General features: G+C 37.0%; 1 protein-coding gene across 11 annotated transcripts in view; it reads left to right on the top strand.

Moving 5' to 3' along the window:
- The window catches only part of ARHGAP32 (Rho GTPase activating protein 32), a 307961-nt gene that overhangs the window by 175062 nt on the left and 115881 nt on the right, over positions 1-17018 (top strand). For all 11 annotated transcript variants that reach the window (XM_077964660.1, XM_077964657.1, XM_077964658.1 and 8 more), the window contains one exon: positions 320-406. In XM_077964660.1, coding sequence (XP_077820786.1) covers positions 320-406 — 87 coding nt within the window. The remainder of the gene's footprint in view (positions 1-319; positions 407-17018) is intronic.

Raw genomic sequence — 17018 nt, 5'->3', positions numbered from 1 at the left:
GCCAGTTTTTTATCTGTGTAATAAGGTCTGAGCTTGTTTAAACTGTTAAGTCATACTATCTCTCAGTGCTTAGTTTCATGTATGTACTAAATAGATTAAGGAAGTGAAGACCCTTAGATGTAAGCTACACTATATTTTATCTGAAACACCAAGTCCTTCATTCATCTGCCTTAAGCAATAAAGTTCTTATATAAGGTATGTCTCACATTAAGCTGATGCTCACCTGGAGATGATGCTCCAGGTATTATGAATTCTTAGTTTATTCTTGTTCACTAATAATGACTTTCTTTCCCTCTCTTCTTTTTTTTCTGTGATGTAGCTTTCACTTTCAGAAGAACAGAATGAAGTAATGAAAAATGGCTGTGAATCTAAAGAGCTGGTCTACCTCGTGCAGATTGCTTGTCAGGTGATTTTGTGAATGTATTCTCCATTTCATATGAAGTTAAAAATTATTAAAAATTAGGTTGAGTGATTATTAGATTTCTTTCTATAACGTGATTTGCCTAAAGGATTATAATCCACAGAAAAATACTTATATAATACTGAAATGAGATTGTGCAATAATGATTATTGTAAGAAAATAAATGGTATTCTTTTAAAACAGAAATAAATGTATTCATACAATACTACATGGAATGTGGAGTTGAGCATTGCAACTTGTATGTCTTCTCTTTGCACTTTTAGAAAGTTCCTAAGGCTTTTGACACTTATGAGTAAATAACAATGACTGTGGTAATCAAGATGTTTTCGTTCTTTCTCACAGTCACGTTGGCATTTCTGCATGTACTCAGAGTTGAAGTCTTCTATTTAGTAGAATTCGTTTTATAGATATTTAATCCATACCCTTAAGTGAAAATACCTTTATTAAGACTAAAGGAAAGATATTTATTGATCATTACGTTAAGTGATTCAGCTATTGATCACATATTATAGCAAAATAGTAGCTTATGTTGTCTCTGCTTCAGATGCACACTTTTTCTAACTGAGACATTAAGTTTCTCTTTGGTGTGACAATAGAATATGTGCATGTTTTTGTTGTTATTTCTTGACTTTTAATATTAGAACTTTTTTGAAGGTAATGACCATGACTTGCTCTTAATGAGACTTAAAATATGTCCTTTGTAGCATTGATTATTTCCCCCATCATGTAAGCACTTAGTATAGTTCTTTTATTCACTTATTCTACATTCTTTAAGCTTTTTGCGTACTGGTGAATTAGTCATTGTAAAGAAAGTATTTAGGAGGAAAGCTTTCTTCTATACAAAGTTTTCAGCTATCTTTGGGAGACAGTAATATATGGGCATTTATATTTTTAATCAAAAAGTATTAATCATGTACCTGAAGCTAAATGATCCAGAAAAGTCCAGTGCTTTTATCATGTGTGATATACTGAAGTTTTTAGTTGTGGTCACCTTAAGGAAAACCTTCCAGAATTAAGTGCGTTTCTTTTTAGGTGTCAGAGTATAGGATTGGAAATCTAATTTTAGCTTGTATATAAATAAGTAAGATGGCCAAATTCACACATTGTTCATGTGTGTTTTATTGCATGTCACCTCAGCTTCTTTGAGAATGTAGGGAAGCTCTTAATTACTAAGTTTCATGCCATATTTCATAAAATGCTTCCATTTGGTGAGTTAATTTTTAAGTGAAAATATTGAGTGCATTTATGATAAGTTATTACTAATAGATGGATGAAGATCATATCTTTTTTGTCTAGAGTACATCGTTGGTGTGTCAGGAATGAATTTCTTAATCCCTCTACAACCTAAGACGTTTTAGCGTCTCTTTTTCTCACCATTAATTTCCATATGCTTCGAGAATGCAAATGTTCTTATTCTTATGTACAAAACATAACATCAACAAAAATTAAAAAACATCTGTGCTGTTTTTTAAAATGACCTTCAGAAGGCAAGCATGGTATTTTGGTACCAAATATTATAATGTATAATTGTTACTTGATTGTATATTCATGTGCAGTATTGGTGACCTAGATAGATAGTTCGTTTCCTGGTATAACTATCTCGTCAAGCTTCTTAAAAAATTTCATACTACTTGGTATACCATTTGTTATATCAAAGTAGTAACTAAGTGCATTGTAATAATGCATTTGTACCTGTTCTTTGCCTCATTGTATGTAATCATTGATATATTCCCATGGCCTACCCCTGTATTCTTGCCATATTGTGTTAGCCATAAAGCATATTAAACTAGAATCATACTTTTTTATAACTAAGAGAGAAAAAGATGTACAATTAGACCTTCCAGTTTTGCAGATGAGGAAACTGAGGTCCAAATTACTGAAGTGGCTGTCCTAAGCGGTATTGAATGTTAGCAGTGGGGACTGTGAGGATTTCAGTTTCTTGACTGCCACCTTTTTCTGTGTCTATTTCAGTCTATAACAAAATTTGAGAAATTGCTTAATCTTCAGATAAGACCACCATTATACACTGATGTAATCTGTTTCAGAAGTTATTTACAAATTTTGTCTCTGTCAGTTTCTACTTTTTAATAATATCACTTGACATTCTTTTTGTTTAACCAAAATTCTTGGTCTTTCATCTTAACCCTTTCTTCTCTTGTTCTGTTAGCTTATAAAAGTGACAAATTGATTGACTGTAATCGTTTTTCTTTCTGTAAGTTAAGTGATACTGATTTCTTTCAGTCTTATCTTGGAAACTTTGAAATGTGTCTATGCCTGCCCTTAAAAGTGTTTATTTCTTTCTAAATCGTGAGCCCAGAAATATAAACTCTCTTCCAGTTTACATTTGGAACCTTCAAATCTAGAACCCCTACGGGAGCGCCCAGGCCAACTGGGGACTGAAATCTTAGTGATAGTAAAAGTATTTAAACAGCTGATACAGCATGGACCCAAAGCAATAGAACAGATACTAGTTATACAGATCTCATTTACCCGTCTTGGTGTGTCTTAGCTGAATATTAGCCGTGGATAAAATGTTCTTTAAGCTGTCTTGAATGATAAGGCTGTAATGCTGTGGTGAGCCCGCAACTCCCTCCCTTTCATAGTAATTAATTAGAATTACATGTCGTGCTGCAGATATCCCCTCTCTTATCTTTTTATTCTGTTCTCTCAGTAAATGAACAAAAGTGTCTGTTTAGAGAACAAACAGACCAGCTGCTGTGGATGAGGAACCTTCTCAAGAAAGTTAATGTATTTAGGTTGAAATTCATGGAAATTAATAAAAATTCTCGTAATCTCAGGAATATGTCATAGTAGATATGAAATTTAATAATTTTAAAAGGCCAAAATTAGATAAACCCTGACACTAATTATACTGAGCCCCACTACACAGAATAAAATGTTTTATGAGTTTAACATCAGTGTTACTAGGTCCTAAAAGTATTCTATCTTTTATTGCTTTATTCTTTAGCAAATAAGCATCAGCTTTTAATGTTCATTTTAAAGCGGCAAATTTAAGCCCAGCTGTGGTGGTCATTTTTTTCTACATGTGCTGTAATAAAAGTCTTGTTTTGATCTTTTCCTTCTGTAAATCTAGTTTTTTTGGTATAAGAATAATGGTTGCTTAGTAAAATACTTAGGATTTTAATGTTTCACTGTCAGCTTTATAGTAGTTGATGTTAATGGTTCCTATTTAAGTAAAAAGTGTATTAACTAACCTTTGTATTTTAAGCATAATTAATCAATATTTAATAGTTTGATTTTTCTGAAGATCAAGTATTTTTAAAATATATACAGTAGCCTGAATGCTCTTATGTCATGGTAGGTGGGGTAATCACTTGGTTTAGGGGAATACTTCCTTGCCTCAAAATATCTCCTGTGTTCTAATGTTCTCTTGCTTGAAATTCCATCATCAAAAATGCATTCCCTGGTATTAAATAACTCCTTTTCCATTCAGGGCATTAGAAAATGCTGTTAACTACAGGAGTGGGAGTAAATATTAACGTTTATAGAACATATGTATATGAACAAAATATATACGCAGATTGCCAGGACTTTTATTTAAACCTCATAATGCTTCTGTGAAAGGTAGCTGTCATTTATTCCCGTTTCATAGATGAGTAAAGTGCTGTTCATTGATGTTGAGTAACTTGCATACATTTCTGTATTTAGGGTAGGTCCAGGCTGAAATTTAAATCAGGTCTTTTTTTTTCCCCTCCGTCTTTTCATTGAACTTCATCCATTTAAAAAGATAATTGATAGCCTCCGTTGTTTTTCAGATAATCCCATAACAAAGGGACTTCCAAGGACATGAGCAAAGACTGTTCTTAGAACGGCAATTATTTCTAAAATTTGTCCATTTCTTTTCCATTTTTATTGTTACCAAGCTAGCTCCAGCATGATCTCTTGTTTGGGCTGATGTTTGCATCCTATAGTCTATTATAACCTTATGAACTGCCAGAATGGTGTAAAATGTAAATCAAATCTTGTTACTATCGTGGTTAAAACTCTTGAATAGATTCCCACTGCATGTAGAACTAAACCCAAACTGCTTACCAGGGTCTATGAGGGTCCTACACAATCTGGGTATGCCTGCCTCCTCTGTATCATTTCAGGACAATCCCTCCTCACTCCCATGCTGTGGTCACACCAGTTTTCAGGCAGTTTGTAAAAAGGCCAAAGTTTTTTCCTGTAACAAGGCCTTGAACTTTGATCATCCCATGACTCTGTTCACACCGTTGCCACATCTGGTAGCTTCTCAGTCTTTAGGACTTGATTTAGATACCACCTCCTTAGAAAGGCTGTTTCTGACCCTATGCGAAGTAGATCCTTATTTCTTCAGAGTATGAAACTATCATTTTATTTGTGTTTGTTTACTTTAAAAAGTATTTGTTTTCCTCACTAGAAACAAATTCTAAGAAGTCTGGTTTATTGTTTATCATTTCTGTATCGCACCTCTGGTGCTTACTACAGTGCTTAGCACCATGTGAGTGGTCAGTAAATAACTAGTGAATAAACGAGTGAAAGAGGAACAAATTCTTTTCATAGAAATCTGATCCTACATACATTGCATACATTGGGATATTTTTTTCTCATTCTGCTTCCTCAGCCTTATCAAGAATTGTTGATTTTTGTCATGCTTGTATAGTAGTAATTGGTAGTAAGTAGTAATGCTTGCTCTTTTTTTTTTGGAGACCGGGTCTCTCTCTGTCACCCAGGCTGGAGTACACTACAGGCTCCACCTCCCAGGCTCAAGTGATCCTTCTGCCTCACCTGGCTAATTTTCTACTTTTTGTAGAGACAGCGTTTTGCTGTATTGCCCAGGTGGTCACGAACCAGCTCAAGTGATCCACCTACCTCTGCCTCCCAGAGTGCTGCAATTACAGGCATGAGCCATTGTGCCCAGCTGGTAGCAATAATTCCTAAGATTAAGAATTAGCAAATTAAAATTTCGGCAGGAGTATATAAGGAAGAGATTTTGATTTATTCCTTTACACAGTTTCTGAACTTTAAAAATACTCTGGTTATTTATTCAGTCTGTTTGGAAATCGGTTGATCAAGGCTCTATTTTATTTATTTATTTATTTATTGAGATGGAATTTCACTCTGTCGCCAGACTGGAGTGCAGTGGCGCAATCTCGGCTCACGTTAACCTCCAACTCCCAGGTTCATGTGATTCTCCTGCCTCAGCCTCCTGAGTATCTGGGATTACAGACACACGCCACCATGCCCAGCTAATTTTTGTATTTTTAGTAGAGACAGGGTTTTACCATGTTGGCCAACATGGTCTTGAACTCCTGACCTCGTGATCCACCCGCCTCGGCCTCCCAGAGTGCTGGGATTACAGGTGTAAGCCACCGTGCCTGGCCAATCAAGGCTATATTTTTACATATGAAAGTACTTTACATTTAAAGTTCTTGTTTTATATCTGCTGAAAATACAAAATATTTACTAGTTTTATAGTTTTACTCAGCGAATTTAATGTAGTTTTAGATGATTTGCAAGTTATGTGTTAGAGTTTTAATTTTATAAGTGGAGATGTATATAAAAGATCAGACATTTTACTGGCCTAAAAATATGTTTAAGAAGTTGAAAGAAATCACTTCATGAATATATGAGGAACTGCATTTTGAAATCTAATTCCCCGCATTAACTTTTTGAAGCTCTGAAGGCATTTGTGTGGTTGGTAGTTGACACTTTTTTTTTTGAGTAACACTGCTTAGATGGAAGATGATTATTTTTCAAAAAATCAATAACTTTTTATTTTTCAGACAAGTTTTGCATTCACAGCAAAATTGAACAGGAAATAATAGAGTTCCCATATGCTCCATGTTCTGACACACATGCGACATCCCCCACTGTTGACGTCCCACACCACAGTGGTACATTGGTTATCATTGATGAACCTACATTGATACATCATTATCAAAGTTTATAGTTTACATTAGGGTTTACTCTTGGAGGTGTATTTTCTGTAAGTTTAGAAAAATGTAAAATGACATGTATCACCAGTATAGTATCATACAGAATAGTATTATAAAAATCCTCTGTGCCCCTCCTATTCATCTTTCCCTTTGCCCTAACCCCTGGCAACCGCTGATCTTTTTACTGTCTCCATAGTTTTGCCTTTTCTAAGATATCACATAGTTGGAGTCATACAGTATATCTCCATTCACTTAGTAATATGCATTTACATTTCCTACATGTCTTTTTATGGCTGAGAGTTCATTTCACTTTAGCACTGAAAAATATTCATTGTCTGGATGTACCACATTTTATTCATTCATCTACTGAAAGACATCTCAGTTGCTTCCAGGTTTTGGCAATTATGAATAAAGTTGCTGTAAACATTTGTACACAGGTTTCTGTGTGGACATAAGTTTTCAGCTCATTTGGGTAAACACCAAGGAGCATGATTACAGGATTGCATGGTAAAAGTGTTTTTAGTTTTGTAAGAAACTGCCAAACTGCCTTTGAAAGTGACTGTGCCATTTTGCATTCCCAGCAGCAGTGAATGAGAGTTCCTGTTGCTCTACATCCTTGCCAGCATTTGTTGTCAGTGTTTTTGGATTTTGGCCATTCTAATATGTTATGTAGTAGCATTTCATTGTTTTAATTTGGAATTCCCTAATGACATATGATGTTGAGCATTTTTATATGCTATTTACCATCTGTATATCTGTGTTCTTTGGTAAGATGTCTGTTCAAATCCTTTGCCTGTTTTTTAATTAGGTTGTTCATTTTCTTACTGTTGAGTTTTATGAATACTTTGTATATTTTGGTTTACAGCGCTTTATCAGTGTGTCTTTTTTGGTTTTTTTCTTTTTTTTTTTTTTTTGAGACAGAGTCTCGTTCTGTCGCCCAGGCTGGAGTGCAGTGGCGCAATCTCAACTCACTGCAAGCTCTGCCTCCCGGGTTCACGCCATTCTCCTGCCTCAGCCTCCCAAGTAGCTGGAACTACAGGCGCCCACCACCACACCTGGCTAATTTTTTGTATTTTTAGTAGAGATGGTGTTTCACTGTCTTAGCCAGGATGGTCTCAATCTCCTGACCTTTTGATCTGCCCGCCTCGGCCTCCCAAAGTGCTGGGATTACAGGCGTGAGCCACTCTGCACCCAGCCTAGTATGGTTTTATTATAAGTCTTGAAGTCTAGTAGTGTCAGCCTTCCAACTTTGTTTTTTTTTTCTTTCAGTGTTGTTTTGGTTTTTCTGGGTCTTTTGCTTCTCCATAACACTTTAGAATCACCTTATCAGTATCAACAAAATAACTTGCTGGGATTTTTATTGGAATTGTATTGAATCTGTAAATCAAGTTTGGAAGAACTGGCATCTTGACAATATTGCTTTCTTATTCATGAACATGCAACATTTCTCCATTTATTTAGATCTTTGACATCTTTCACCAGAGTTTTGTAGTTTTCTTTTTATAGCTATTATGTGTATTTTGTTAGATATATCGCTATCTGTGTAGTTTGGTTTTTTATTGCTACTATAAACATTAATATATTTTTAATTTCAAATTCCCCTTGTTGTGTGTTGGCTCATGCCTGTAATCCCAGCACTCTGGGAGGCTGAGGTAGAATTGCTTGGCGACTGAGGCTAGGAGATTGATATCGGGGCAACATAGTGAGATCTCATCTCTATAAAAAATTTAAAAATTAACCATGTATGTTGGTGCATGCCTGTGGTCTCAGCTACTTAGGAGGCTGAGGCAAGAGGATCGCTTGAGCCCAGTACATTGAGGATGTAATGAGGCATGATTGTACCACTGCACTCCAGCCTGGATGACAGAGTGAGACTTTGTCTCTAAAAAAAAAAATAATAAAACCAAACAAGATTTCTCTTGCTCATTGCTGGTATGTAGGAAACTGATTAGCTTTTGTGTATTAACCTTATATTCTGCAGCATTGCTTTAAATCATTTATTAGTGCCGGGAGTTTTTTGTCAGTTCTTTTGATTTTCTACATAGACAGTCCTGTCATCTGCAAATAAAGTTTTATTCCTTTCATTGTGTTTCCTTTTCTTATTGTTTTAGCTAGGAATTCTGGCACTGTTTTGAAAATAATTGATTATGGAACATCATTGCTTTGTTTTTGATCCAGGCGGGAGAGTTTCAGTCACCATTAAGTATGATGTTAGCTGTAGGTTTTTTGTAGATGCTCTTTCTCAAGTTATGGAAGTTCTCTTTATTTCTGGTTTGCTGAGAGTTTTTTATGAATGGGTGATGGATTTTCTTAAATACTTTTCTGCATTTATTGGTGAAATTGTGTGATTTGTATTCTTCTTTAGCCTGTTTATGTGATGGATTACATTAGTTGATTTTCAAATGTTGAACCAGCCTTGCATACCTGGGATAAATCTCACTTGGTAGCGGTGTATAATTGTTTTTATATGTTGTTGGATTATAGTTGCCAATACTTGAGGATTTTTGCATATGTGTTCATGAGAGATACTTGTCTGTAGTGGTTTTTTTTTTTTTTTTTTTTTTTTTTTTTTTGTCTTAGAATGTCTTTGTCTGGTTTTGGTCTTAGGAAAATGTTGGCCTCCCAGAAGTTAGGCACTTCTCTCTGTATCTGTCTTCTGGAAGAGATGTAGAGGCTTGCTATAATTTCTTTCTTAAATGCTTGATAAAATTTACCAGTGAGTACATCTGGGCTTATTGGTGTCTGTTTTGCCAAGCTATTAACTGTTAATTAGGTTTCTTAAAGGCCTATATTTGTTTCTTCGTGAGTTTTGGTGGATGTAGCTTCTTAAAAATTGGCCAGTTTCATCTGTGTTACAAATTTGCAGGGATAGAGTTGTTCCTAATATTTGTTATTATCCTTTTAATGTCCATGTGATCTGTAGTGATGGTCCTCATTGATATCTAATGTTAGTAATTTGTGTATTTCTCTCTTTTTTTTAAGTTAGTCTGGCTAGAAGCTTCTCAGTTTTATTGATATTTTCAAGCAATTAACTTATGGTTTTGGTAATTTTCTTTTTTCAGTTTTGTTGATTTCTACTCTAGTTTTTAGTATTTTCTTCTTCTCTTTACTTTGGATTTAATATGCTCTTCTTTCTCTAGTTACCTAAGGCAAAACTTAGATTACTGTTATTAGATGTTTCTTCTTTTCTTTTTTATTTCAATAGCTTTTTGGGGAAGAGGTGGTGTTTGATTATATAGATAAGTTCTTTAGTGGTGATTTCTGAGATTTTGGTGCAGCATCACCTGAGCATTGTACACTGTGCACAATGTGTAGTCTTTTATCCCTCACCTTCTTCCCATCATCCCCCTGCCGAGTCCCCAAAGTCCATTGTATCATTCTCACGCCTTTGTGTCCTCATAGTTTAGCTCCCCACATTGTACAAACATACAATGTTTGGTTTTCCGTTCCTGAGTTATTTCACTTAGAATAATGGTCTTCAACTCCATCCAGGTTGCTGTGAATGCCATTATTTTGTTCCATTTTATGGCTGAGTATTATTGCTTGGTATACCACATTTTCTTTATCCACTCATTGATAGATGGGCATTTGGGCTGCTTCCAGTTTTTGCCGTTGCGAATTGTGCTGCTATAAACATGTGTGGGCAAGTGTCTTATAATGACTTATTTTCTTCTGAGTGGATACCCAGTAGTGGGATTGTTGGATCAAAAGGTAGATCTACTTTTAATTCTTTAAGGAATGTCCACACTGTTTTCCATAGTGGTTGTACTAGTTTATGTTCTCACCAGTTTTTCCTTTTTACCACATCAATGCCAACATCTGTTATTTTTTTATTTTTAAATTATGGCCATTCTTGCAGAAGTAAGGAGGTATCACACTGTGGTTTTCATGTGCATTTCCCTGATATTTAGTGATGTTGAGCATTTTTTCATGTTTGTTGGCCATTTGTATATCTTCCTTTGATAACTGTTTATGCCCTTAGCACACTTTGTGGTGGAATTATTTGTTGTTGTTGTTGTTTTGTCTTGCTGATTTATTTGGGTTCCTCGTAGATTCTGGATGTCAGTCCTTTGTCTGATGCATAGTTTGTGAAGATTTTGTCTCACTCTGTGGGTTGTTTATATACTCTGCAGAAGATTTTTAGTTTAATTAAGTCTCATCTATTTATCTTTGTTTTTGTTTCATTTGCTTTTGGGTTCTTGGTCATGAAGTCTTTGCCTAAGCCAATGTCTAGAAGAATTTTTCCAATGTTATCATCTGGAATTTTGGTGGCGTCAGGTCTTAGATTTTAGTCTTTGATTCATTTCGAGTTGATGTTTGTATAAGGTGAGAGATGAGGATCCAGTTTCATTCTTCTGCATGTGACTTGCCAATTATCCCACCACCATTTTGTTGAATAGGGTGTCCTTTCCCCACTTTATGTTTTTATTTGCTTTGTCAAAGATCAGTTTGCTGTATTTGGCTTTACTTCTGGGTTCTCTGTTCTGTTCCGTTGGTCTGTGTGCCTGTTTTTATACCAGTACTATGATGTTTTGGTGACTGTGGCCTTTTAGTGTAGTTTGAATTTGGGTAATGTGGTACCTCCGGATTTGTTCATTTTGCTTAGTCTTGCTTTGACTATGTAGGCTCTTTTGTGGTTCCATCTGAATTTTAGGATTTTTTTTCCTAGTTCTGTGAGAAATGATCATCGTGTTTTGATGGGAATTGCATTGAATCTGTGGATTGCTTTTGGCAGTATGGTCATTTTCACAATATTGATTCCACCCATGAGCATGGGATGTGTCTCCATTTGTGTGTGTCATCAGTGATTTCTTTTGGCAGTGTTTTGTAGTTTTTCTCGTAGAGATTTTTCACCTCCTTGGTTAGGTGTATCCCTGAGTATTTTATTTATTTATTTTTTTGCAGCTATTGTAAAAGGGGATGAATTCTTGATTTGGATTCTCAGTTTGGTTGCTATTGGTGTATAGCAGTGCTATTGATTTGTATACATTGACTTTGTATCCTGAAACTTTACTGAATTCATTTAGCACATCTCAGAGCTTTTTGGATGAGTCTTTAGGGTTTTCTAGGTATACAGTCATATCATTGGTGAACAGTGACAGTTTGACTTCCTGTTTACCAGTCTGAATGCCCTTTATTTCATTCTCTTATCTGATTGTTCTAGTTAGGACTTCCAGTACTATGTGAAAAGAAATGGTGAAAGGAGGTGTCCTTGTCTTGTTCCAGTTCTCGGGGGAATACTTTCAACTTTTGTTCAGCGTAATGTTTGCTGCGGGTTTGCCATAGATGGGTTTTATAAGGTATGTCCCTTCCATTTCCTGAGGGTTTTAATCATAAAGCAGTGCTGGATTTTGTCAAATGTTTTTTCTGTGCCTATTGAGATGATTGTGTGACTTTTGTTTTTATGTTTATGTTGTGTATTACATTTATTGACTTGGGTATGTTAAACCACCCCTGCATTTCTGGTATGAAACCCACTTTATCATGGTGTATTATCTTTTTGATCCTCTCTTGGATTCAGTTAGCTAGTATTTTGTTGAGGATTTTTACATCTGTTCTTCAGGGATATTGGTCTGTAGTTTTTGTTGTTGTTGTTGTTGTTATATCCTTTCCTAGTTTTGGTATTAGAGTGATACTGGCCTCATAGAATGATTTAGGGAGGATTCTCTCTTTCTCTATCTTTTGGAATAGTGTGATTAGGATTGGTACCAGTTCTTTGAATGTCTAATAGAATTCAGCTGTGAATCCACCTGGTCCTGCACTTTTTTTTTTGTTGGCAGTTTTTTTTTGTTACCATTTGAGTATTGCTGCTTGTTATTGTTATGTTCAGAGTTTCCATTTATTCCTGGTTTACTCTCGGAGGGTTGTATAGTATATTTCCAGGGATTTATCCATCTCCTCTAGGTTTTCTAGTTTGTGCACATAAAATTCTTCATAGTATCTTTGCATGATCTTTTTATTTATGTGGTATTAGTTGTAATAGCTCCCATTTTATTTCTAATTCAGCTTAGTTTTATCTTCTCATTTCTTTTCTTGGTTGATCCTGCTAATGGTCTAGTGATTTTATTTGTCTTTTCAAAGAGCCAGTTTTTTCTTTTCTTTTTCTTTTCCATTTTTTTTCTTGTTTCAATTTCATTTAGTTCTGCTCTGATCTTGGTTATTTCTTTTCTTCTGCTGGGTTTGGGTTTGGTTTGTTCTTGTTTCTGTAGTTCCTTGAGGTGTGACCTTAGTTATCTATTTGTGCTCTTTCAGACTTTTTTGATGTAGGCATTTAATGCCATGAACTTTCCTCTTAGCACCACTAGTGCTGTATCCAAAAAGTTTTGATAGGTTGTGTCTCTGTTATCATTCAGTTCAAAGAATTTTTAGATTTCCATCTTAATTTCATTGTTGACCCAACAATCATTCAGGAGCAGATTATTTAATTTCCATGTATTTGCGTAGTTTTGAGGGTTCCTTTTGGAGTTGATTTCCAATTTTATTCCACTGTGGTCTGAGAGAGTACATGTTATAATTTCAGTTTTCTTAAATTTGTTGAGACTTGTTTTGTGGCCTATCGTATGGTCTGTCTTGGAGGATGTTCGTGTGCTCATGAAAAGAATGTAGATTCTGCAGATGTCGGGTAGAATGTTCTGTAAGTATCTGATAGGTCCATTTGTTCTAGGGTATAGTTTAAGTCCGTCATTTCATTGTTGACTTTCTGTCTTGATGACCTATTTAGTGCTGTCAGCAGAGTATTGAAGCCCCCTACTGTTAATGCGTTGCCATCTGTGTCATTTCTTAGGTCTAGTAGTTATTATTTTACAAATTTGAGAGCTCTAGTGTTACATGCATATATATATATAGGATTGTGGTATTTTCCTGTTGGACTAGTCCTTTTATCATTATATAATGTCCCTTTTTGTCTTTTTAAACCATTCTTTAAAGTTTGTTATGTCTCATGTAGGAATAGCTACTCCCGCTTGCTTTTGGTGTCCCTTTGCATGGAATATCTTTTTCCACCCCTTTACCTTAAGTTTATGTGAGTCCTTATACTTAGGTGAGTCTCTTGAAGACAGCAGATACTTGGTTGATGAATTCTTACCCATTCTGATATTCTGTAATCTTTTAGGTGGAGCATTTAGGCCATTTACATTCAACATATCAATTCTATTCTTCATGCTAGTTTTTGCCTGAATACCTTATTTGTTAGTTTTTCATTATATTACTGTTTTATAGGCCCTGTGAGATTTATGCTTTAAGGAGGTTCTATTTTGGTGTATTTTGGAATTTTGTTTTAAGATTTAGAACTCCTTTAAGCATTTCTTGTAGTTCAAGCTTGGTAGTGGTGAATTCTCTCAGCATTTGTTTGTCTGAAAAAGACTTTTTTTTCCTTTCATTTATGAAGCTTAGTTTTTCTGGGTACAAAATCTTGGCTGATAATTGTTTTATTTCAGGAGGCTAAAGAGAGGCTTCCAATCCTTTCTAGCCTGTAAGGTTTCTGCTGAGAAATCTGCTGTTAATTTTTTGCCTCACAGCTCTACGGTTCTTTTCTGTAGAAACCCTGATGACTGTGGGCCTAGGTGATGATCATTTTGTGATGAATTTCCTGGGTGTTCTTTGAACTTCTTGTATTTGAATGTCTCGATCTCAAGCAAGGCCAGGGAAGTTTTCCTCGACTGTTCCCTCAAATATGTTTTCCAAACCTTTAGATTTCTCTCATTTCTTGGGAATACTAATTACGTTACGTTTAGTCATCTAACATCATCCCAAACTTCTTAAAGGCTTTGTTCAGTTATTATTTTTTTCCTTTGTCTCTGTTGGATTGGGTTAATTTGAAAGCCTTGTCTTTTAGTTCTGAAGTTCCTTCTTTTACTTGTTTGAATCTATTGTTGAAACTTTCCAGTGTATTTTGCATTTCTCTAAGTGTGTCTTTCACTTCCAGAAGTTGTGATTTTTTTTAATTATGTTATTTCTCTGGGGATTTTTTTGTCCATATCTTGTATTATTTCTAAAATTTCTTTAAGTTGGTTTCACCTTTCTCTGGTGCCTCTTTGAGAAGCTTAGTAATCAACCTTCTGGCTGGGCACAGTGACTCACGCCTTTAAACCTAGCAGGTTGGGAGGCTGAGGTGGACAGATCACCTGAGGTTAGGAGTTTGAGACCAGCCTGGCCAACATGGTGAAACTCTGTCTACTAAAAATACAAAACCAGGCGTGGTGGTGTGCCTGTAATCCCAGCTACTCGGGAGGCTGAGGTGGGAGAATCGCCTGGACCCGGGAGGCAGAGGTTGCAGTGAGCTGAGAACGTGCCACTGCATTCCAGCCTGGACGACAGAGTGAGACTCTGTCTCAAAAAAAATAATAAATAAATAATTAACCTTATGAATTATTTTTCTTGCAATTCAGAGAGTTTGTTTTTGTTTGGATCCATTGCTGGTGAGCTGACGTGATCTTTTAGGGGGTGTTAAAGAACCTTGTTTTGTCATCTTACCAGAGTTGTTTTTTCGGGTTCCTTCTCATTTGGGTGGACTATGTTAGAGGAAAGATCTTGGCTTCAAGGTCTGCTGTTCAGATTCTTTTGTCCCACAGAGTGCTCTCTTGATGTGGTGCTCACCCCCTTCCCCTAGGGATGGGGCTTCCTCAGAGCTGGACTGCAGTGATTGTTATTGCTTTCCTGGATCTAGCCACCTGGCGGAGTTACCAGGCTCCGGGCTGGTGCTGGGGAGTGTCTGATGTGATCCGTCTTCAGGTCTCTCAGCCGTGGATGCCAGCACCTGCCACGGTGGAGGTAGCAGAGGAGTGAAATGCGCTCTGTGAGGGTCCTTGGTTGTAGTTCTGTTTAGCGTACTGGGTTTTTCGAATGCTCGTTATGCTAGCAGTGAAGTTGTCACGTGGACAGATTCAGGTCCTGTAGTTAGCCAGGATGTTACAGGTTGTGGAATTAGCTGTCGTTTTCTCCTTTCTTGGAGCAGTGTTTTAATGAGTTGCCGTAATGGCTTGAATTGGTTTGCTTTCAACCAGGCGGTGGCGCTTTCAAGAGCATCAGCTGTGGTAGTATAGAGGGGGTACAAGCTTGGCCTCAGGGGCCTAAGGTCTCCTGGATCCCTAGTTTGGTTTTTCAGGTGAAGGGTGAGGCCATGGAGTTCCCAAGAGATTAGGTCTTTCGTCTTCAGCTATCAGGGCAGGTAGAGAAAGACATCAGGCGGGGGTAGGGTTAGGCGTGTCTGAGCTTGGGTGAGAGTTGCTGCGGGTGCTTTGGGGGATGGGGTGTGATTCTCCGGCCATTGGAGTTATGATCTAAGGGGGATTATGACCGCTTCCGCTGCATCATACAGGTCGCTAGGGAAGCTGGGGAAAGCTGGCAGTGACGGAATTCATCCAGCTCCCATGCAGCCAGGAAGGCCAGTCTTACTCCCACTGCCCCCCATCAACAGTGCCAAGTTTATATCCAGGCAGCTGGTGAGCAGGGCTGAAATCTTGCCCCAGGCTACAAGCCTCCCTGCTGAGAAAACACTCAAGGCTTTCAGGCTTCACCCCTCCCCATCTACCTTGTCTTCTGTACTCCTATCTGTACTTCCTGTTTGCTTCCCCCACCCAACCTGGATTCTGCCCAGGAAAATTTGTGCTTCGTCAACGTTATTACAAAATCGAGCTGGAATTTTCCTTTTTCCTGTGGTCTGTCCCCAGTTCCACTGGCAGCTCTCCCAAAGAACCCCTGTGAGGTAAAGTCAGAAATGGCTTCCCTGGGCCTCCCTAGGGACCAGGATGTGCCCAGTAAAGTGTCTACAGGGCTCTTCCAGCTGCTGCTGCTACTTTTAGATTTCACTCAGCTCTCTAAGTTTGTTTCTGCTCTAGGTAAGGTTAAATCTTTCTTCCATGATCTGGATTTTCAGGTTCCCCAGTGAGGAGGTATGTTCAGAGGCAGACTTCCCCATTTCACACTTTGGACACTCACTGTTTTTCGGCTGTCTCATGGAGTTTGCAGCAGCAAACTGCTTTTTTCCAAGGGTTTGTGAATGCTTTTGGTTTTCCTGGTATGTTCCTGTGATGGTTCTGGGAGCAAAAGTTCATGATGTGAGTCTCCACATGCTGTTCTGTCTGTCCAAGTGGGAACTGCAAGTTAGTCTTGCCTCCTAGCCACCATTGTTCTCCTCTGTTCTTTTCTAATGTGTGCATTCAATGCTATAGATTTTTCTCTAAGCACTGCTTTTACTGCCTCCCACAAATTTGGGTAAGTTGTATTTTCGTTTTTATTTGGCTCAAAATATTTAGTAATTTCTCTTGAGATTTCTTCTTTACCTGTGTTTTATTTAGAAGTGTGTCATTTGATCTCCAAATTTTTTGGTATTTTTCAACTATTTTATCTATTAATGACTAATAGTTTAATTCCTTGTGGAAATTTTTTCTATTATTGACTAATAGTTTAATTCCTTGTGGTCTCAGTACTGAAAAGAGGTCCTGATCCAGACCCCAAGAGAGGGTTCTTGGATCTTGCACAAGAAGGAATTTGGGGAGAGCCCATAACATGAAAGCAAGTTTATTAGGAAAATAAAGGAATAAAGAATGGCTGCTCCATAGGCAGAGCAACAGCATGGGCTGCTCGTTGGCTATTTTTATGTTATTCCTTGATTGTATGCTAAATAAGGGTTGGATTATTCATGAGTTTTCTAGGAAGGGGGTAGGTAGTTCCCAGAA

Source organism: Macaca mulatta, chromosome 14 (assembly GCF_049350105.2).
Source record: "Macaca mulatta isolate MMU2019108-1 chromosome 14, T2T-MMU8v2.0, whole genome shotgun sequence".
NCBI classification, from domain to species: Eukaryota; Metazoa; Chordata; class Mammalia; order Primates; family Cercopithecidae; genus Macaca; species Macaca mulatta.
Note: the sequence above shows the minus strand (reverse complement) of the source record. Positions and strands in the feature narration are given on the sequence as shown.